Here is a 6,551-nt window from a genome sequence, read left to right as displayed (position 1 = left end):
ACAGCAGATCTCATTATGTGGATGTACTGTTACCTGCCCTGCTGATGTCATCTTCATCTGGGCTGTTCCTTTTTTTCTGCTTGTTTGGTGTTAGAAATGAAGTGTGCAATTTCACAATATATATATATATGTGTGTGTGTGTGTGTGTGTGTGTGTGTGTGTGTTTGATACATCCCTGAAGTGATGGCTGGGTCAAGGGATAAATGCATTTGTGGAATTAGACAGCTCTCACCAATTTGCCCTCCAGAAGGGCTCCAAAAATTTATGCTTATACCAGTAGTGTCAGAAGGTTGAGTTGTCATATACTATCTCTATACTCCAGACCAACATCCTCCTGCTAACTTCAAAGGAGGAAGGAGGAGGAATGTGAGTAAGGGAGAACTGTTTATCAGGCACCTATTGTATGGCAGACACACACCGCAGACACACGTTCCAGCCTCACTGTAACCCTGTGAAGCAGTTTATTTCCTGGATTCTTACTACTGAGGCAGTTGTGTCTCAGAGAGGCTGAGGAACTTTGTGCAGTGACTCAAGGAAGTGGAAGAGAAGGGTCCTGTCCCTGTGGCTGGCTCTGAGGCTGCTGTCGTGCCTGCCAGAGTCCTGCTCTGTGGGAGGGTGTCTCTCACCTGGTCCTAGCTTGCATGCATCAGCCCTGCTGCTCAGTCCTGTCCGACTCTGTGTGACCCCAGGGTCTGTAGCCCTCCAGGCTCCTCTGTGCATGGAATTTTCCAGGCAAGAATACTGGAGTGGGTTGCCATTTCCTCCTCCAGGGGATCTTCCCGACCCAGGGGTGGAACCCACGTCTCCTCTGCCTCCCGCGTTGGCAGGCGGGTTCTTTACCACTAGTGCCATCTCATGGGCCAGCAGTGGTGCCAACAGTTTTTAGTGTCAACTGTTTTATTTTCTTGGCTGGCTTCAACTTCAAGTGCCACAGCCCAGCCCTCCTTAGAGGGACTCCTGGAATATTCACTCCCTTCTCCACCTGGCCTCCTGCCTAGGTCCTCTCAGCCCTTGCCCTCACAGGTGATTTCTGAGGGTGGAGCAGAGCTGCTCCGGGTGCCCCTCTCCCAGGAGGACATCCAGCCATTCCTCCAGGTCCCGGACCAGCTGCTCCAGCTCTTGCACCTCTTTCTCTAGCTTCTCCAAGAAAACATGCAAGTTCTCTTTCAACCAGGTCCTCATGACCTTGATCGGCTCTTCTGGGGAGTCACTGGTCTGGTATTCAAACACCTAAAAGGCAGACACCAAGGTTGTATCTTGAGCATTTTCCTGTAGACCTCTCTTGCTGTGCTGGTTCCTACAAGTTCCCCGAGCCTTTGCTATGCTTTCCTTCTGTCCCAAGTACCCATCCCCACCTTCTCTACCAGACCAACTCCTACCTATCCTTCAAGACCCAGTTCATCAATGACACCTACAGAAAGCCTTCTCAGATGTCCTCAGCCAAGCTTAAGGTCCCTTCTTGAATATGTTACCTGGGAAGTCACAGGATTCTGGGGGTAGTTACATTCTCTGATCCTTTCTGACACCTCCCAACTTCTTCCTGAAACAGGTACGAACACCACCTCTTACTAAGGTAAAGGAGCAGAAGTTGGAATACATTTGGCTGTTCATCCCTGGGGGATGAAGAGGATGGGAGAAGGCAAGCTGTGGAGGTACCCTTGGTGTGCAACCAGCTACAGATCACGGTCCCGACTCTGAGCTCTTGGCTCCTCCCTCCACAGTGCTCCACAGTGCTCACCTGATACTCCTGTGCCCACATAGAGCACCAGGATCAGCAGTGCCAACAGCGTCTGGGGGCAAGAAGAGGAGGAGGTGAGTCCCTGGAGGGTGGACGAGCACCCCGCCTCCCTCACAGAGGGCTAGGAGCGGGGATTCACTTTTTCTATTTACCTGAGTCCCACATGCCCGCTACAAAACCCGCGGAACTGTGGGGTTAGATAACAGGGTGACCTGTGGACATTTCCTCGGCATTTTCCCTCCTTTGTCCCTGGTGAGAAGGCAGGCTGACCTTTGTTTTCATTATTTGCCTCACTTTTGCCTTTTATTTTTTGTTTGTTGTAAATGCTATCTTAAAAAGTCGACTTTATTGTGGTATAATTCACATATGATAAAACGCACATTTTGCATGCACCGTAACGTCTATACTCAGTCCGTGGGGTCACAAACAATCAGAGCGACTTAGTGACTGAAGTGTCTATACTTGAGGACTGGGCCTCCCAAGTGACTCAGAGGTAAAGAATCCATTAGCCAATGCAAGAGATACAGATTTGATCCCTGGGTTGGGAGGGTCCTCTGGCAAAGGAAATGGCAACCCACTCCAGTATTCTTGCCTGGAAAATCCCATGAACAGGAGAGCCTGGCAGTCCATGGGGGTTGCAAGAGTCGAGACATGACTGAACACACACATACCACTACATGCATGCGGAGTATCGCCCCAGTGAAGATACAGAACATTTCCATCATCCTAGAAAATTCCTTTATGTGCTTTTGCGGCCAACTCCCTCTTCCCCCGACCCTGAAGTAGGGAACCGCTCAGCTGTTCTCTGTCACTCTGTTTGCCTGTCCTGTAACTTCACAGCAATGAAATCACATATCACATTCTTTTTTGTTGAGCTACTTTTACTCAGTATAATACTTCTGAGACATCTGCTTGTTTGGGGGGTTTGGGGTTATTGATGAGTTACATTGTAGTGTATAAATATAGAATGTGTGTGTGTGTACAGATACATGTGTGATATGTGTGCTCTCAAATGGATGCCTGTGGTGTTAAGGAGTTTCTTGGTTCTAGCTGGCCCAGAATTCCATCTACCTGCAGCACAACTGGCTTTCCAGTATCTCTGCTCTCAGCCCCAGAGCAGCTGCCCTCTGGTAAGCCATGGGTGAGCTAATCCTTTGCATGCACATCCTGGCCCACAGCTGAGGAGCATGGCAATCCCCACCTGAGCCAGGGTGCTGTCAGCACACAGCCCTTCTTTCCCTCCAAGGCCTTGTCCTCCAGAGGCTGGCAGCTCCGCCTGCCCAGACTCTGCAGCTCAGCAGGACTGCTGGGCTCTGTCTGCCCTCTAGCTCTTGGCACAGCCATTGTGGAGAAAGAGTTGGGGCAACCATCCTTTCCTTTTCCCCTCAGTGACTATAGTTTTGTGTTGTCCTTTACCGTCATCTGAAAATAGTTTCTCTGTATATTTTTGTCAATTTTCTGGCTGCTTACAATGACTGTGAGGGCCAGTTTGGCCCCAGTTACTGTATTAAGGCTGGAAATGAAAGTCTACCCCTTGGGGTTCTGGTGCAGGAATTAAATGGCTTCCTGAAGACAACATTGCTCCCTGGTACTTGGGTCAGTCCAAGATAATTTAGGAGATTTTGGTGGGCATGCCAGGATCTGGGGGGGATAAAAGTGAGAGAGCCTTTTGGAGAGGTAGGCAAAGGTGGAAGGGGAGTCTGAGTCTGCGAGGGGCCCGGCACCCTCTCCTGATGGCCTTACGGTGTGGCTGGGAGGTCTCAGCACAGGATATTTAGAGACTCCTGCTTTCAAAGACAATGTGAGTTGGGATAGTGACCAAGTCAGGCAAACAGAAGTGGAGAGAGGATTAAGGCAGACAGTAGTGACCAACATTGACTTTCTTCCCAACTCACTAGATGTGGGTTGAATCAGATTTAATTTGACTTGAAATAATACATTTCTTAGGTACCTGAGTTTGTGAAGTAAGATTTAGACCGGCTACCACAAACAAAGAAGATAAAGAGATTTACATAATTTGTTTCTTTCCTGGATAGTTTTTAAAAATATATATACTAGCAACGTTATAATTGCTGTTAACTTTAAAAATAAAAATAAACTGCATAGTAACAACGTGACCGAATCTCACAGACACACTAGAAGTGAAGAAAGCCAGACATGAAGGGGCACACTGTCTGATTCTGCTCCACGAATTCATGAAATTCAGAGACGTGCAAAACTCATTTGTGATGCTAGAACTCAGAACCGTGGTTATGGGGTATGAGCTGCGAGGGGCCTTGGAGGAGTCTTGGAAATGCTCTATACTTTGATTTGGGTAGAAACTGCCTGGGTGTGGACACCCAATGTGAAATCGTTGTAGATTAGGGCACTTTTTTCTTTTCTTAACAATATTTCCTGAGACTATCTAAGAACATGTTGTTGTTGTTTAGTTGCTAAGTTGTATCTGACTCTTTTGCGACTCCTTGGACTGTAGCCTGCCAAGTTCCTCTGTTCATGAGATTTCCCAGGCAAGAACACTGGAGTGGGTTGCCAGTTCCTTCTCCAGGGGATCTTCCTGATCCAGGGATCAAACTTCCGTCTCCTACATTGCAGGTGAATTCCTTACCGCTGAGCCACCAAGGAAACCCTATCTAGGAACATAGACTGATTCATTCTTTATAATGGCTGATGAACATTCCGTGGTCTGAACATTCTTCTATTTCTTTAACTATTCCTCTGTCAACGTGCTGTACAGGATGATGTCTTGATCTGCATGCTTGCTGCTAAGTTGGTTTTTGTTTGTTTGTTTTTTGTGCTGAGTGAGGTCAAAAGCAGGGAAAACGGACTAAAATTAAATTTTACTCCTTCTCTTGTGCTGTTATGGAGGCTGAGCCAAATCATTTCTTCTCTCTGAGCCTCAGTTTATTCATTTGTAAAATGGATTTTTTTTGGACTTTGTTTTTGGACTGCAGCACTCAACATGTGGGATCTTAGTTCCCCAACCAGGGGTTGAACCCACATGCCCTACAGAAGTCCCTATAAAATGGATTTTGATATATGCCATAAGGTCTTTCAAGAATGCAAAAGCAGGGCCTCTGTAGTTGAGTCAGTTTGGAAAATACTGTGGTAAAGTTACATGGATTTCCTTGCTGCAGGACTCGTTGGAGCCTTCATTATGTGAAGGAGCTGTGTGACCCTCTAGGGGAGAAATGAGAGTGTCAGCGTTTCCCGGACCACAGAACTTACATGACTTTTCTAGAAGGAGCGTTCCTAAGGTTTGGTATTAGAGGAACACTTTTCAGCAAAAACTGCAGCACAGCCGGAGCCCCACAAGGCCTCCATCTCGCAGTGAGTTCCAGCGTAAAGAAGTCGAAAGTTGTATTAAGCGTATAAGTGAACAAATCTTTTGAAAACATATATAGGTCCATCGTGTATTGCTCTGCTTACACCCCTGCAATGGCTGCTTAGTAATCTCAGAATAAATCCTACCCCTTCCCATTGTGTGCAGCGCCCAGCTGACTGTCCCCACCACCTTTTCCGTCTTCCCTACTACTTCCCCATCTGGCAGGCAGTGCAGTGCAGGGTCACCTTGCTAAGGGTTCTGGAATCAGGGGTACCTGGTTTCAAATCCCAGTGTGTCTCTGTTGTCTGGCCTTTCCGATCTCACTTTACCCATGTGTAAATGAGTTCATAACAGTTGCCTCTCGGGAATGTCAAGACATCCAAGAGAGAGGAGTAGAAGAAGCCCCAGGCTGTGCACACCAGGCTGTGCACACAAGTGCTAACATTTTCCATTTTGACAAAATCCTATGTGAATTTTGAATTCCAGCCCTTGGAACAAAGGCTCCAGGACGTCTCCAACTTAGGTAAAGTATCCCGTTTATTTTGGTTCATTTGTTCGTTCATTCAGCACCTGTTATGCACCAAGCACTAACCTAGGCACTCAGGATACAACAGGAAGCTAACAAGACTCCCAAGTCCCTCCAGGGCATTCCTTGTGCTGGCAGTGTGAGAACTGATAAGGTGTCAGTAACGGCTTCTAGAAGAAGCTCCTGAGTCCCTGTACTATGTGCCACCAGGTTGGGCTCTAGGGAGAGTCAGCCTGAAAGCCTGTCCCTGACTTCGAGGGCCTCACAGGCTGCCGGGAGCATCCAAGGGGGCCCAGATGGGAGGAGAGCCATGTCCCCTGGTCTGGCCTCACCTGCTTCCTGTCCTCACAGCGACTTCCCCTTCTCTCGGCTGCCACTCGGCCCCTGCTGCCCACCTGGTGGACCACCATGGCCTCAGGTCAGGCTGCCTGGGTAGAAGAGGGTACCCCCACCTCCCTGGCTTTTGGTCACCAAGCATCTCTCAGGCTGTGAGTTCTGATGTCACAGAAGGCGGGGACAGTCAGGCCCCAACCCTGCACCACCCTGATGGTTAGCCCTGACTTGCTTTTCACATAAATATAAAAACAAAGACTGGAAAGAGAAACACACTGAAAGGCTATATTTCAGGATGGTGATTTTTCTGATCCTTTCTCTTCTGTATTTTCAAATCTTTAATAAAATACAAGTCTTTAAATTCAAAAATGATAAAATTTTTTTAACTGAAATATTTATTGAGATAAGTATAGATTTACCTGCAGTTGTAAGAAAGAGTATAGGAGATCCTGGATATCCTTTACTCAGTTACCTCTGATGGTAACACAGGCTATTGCTATGGATACAATCTACCAATCTTATTAGTCTCCCCAGTTTCATTGTATTCATTTGTGTGTGTATTTAAATTCTAAATAATTCTGTCACGTGGCTAGATTTGTGCATCTACCACTATAGTCACCACCATGCAGAAG

At 47.3% G+C, this 6,551-nt stretch overlaps 1 protein-coding gene across 1 annotated transcript; it reads right to left on the bottom strand.

The window, feature by feature from the left end:
• Positions 1-822: 822 nt before the first annotated feature.
• SMIM23 (small integral membrane protein 23) lies at positions 823-6,028 on the bottom strand. Its single transcript, XM_019982662.2, has 4 exons — positions 5,919-6,028; positions 1,739-1,790; positions 1,473-1,540; positions 823-1,230 (listed from the first exon to the last, which is right to left on the bottom strand). The coding sequence occupies exons 1-4, from the start codon at positions 5,994-5,996 to the stop codon at positions 1,018-1,020; spliced, it is 411 nt and encodes a 136-aa protein (XP_019838221.1). The 5' UTR covers positions 5,997-6,028; the 3' UTR covers positions 823-1,017.
• Positions 6,029-6,551: the final 523 nt, after the last annotated feature.

Source organism: Bos indicus, chromosome 20 (assembly GCF_029378745.1).
Source record: "Bos indicus isolate NIAB-ARS_2022 breed Sahiwal x Tharparkar chromosome 20, NIAB-ARS_B.indTharparkar_mat_pri_1.0, whole genome shotgun sequence".
Lineage (NCBI taxonomy): Eukaryota > Metazoa > Chordata > Mammalia > Artiodactyla > Bovidae > Bos > Bos indicus.
Note: the sequence above shows the minus strand (reverse complement) of the source record. Positions and strands in the feature narration are given on the sequence as shown.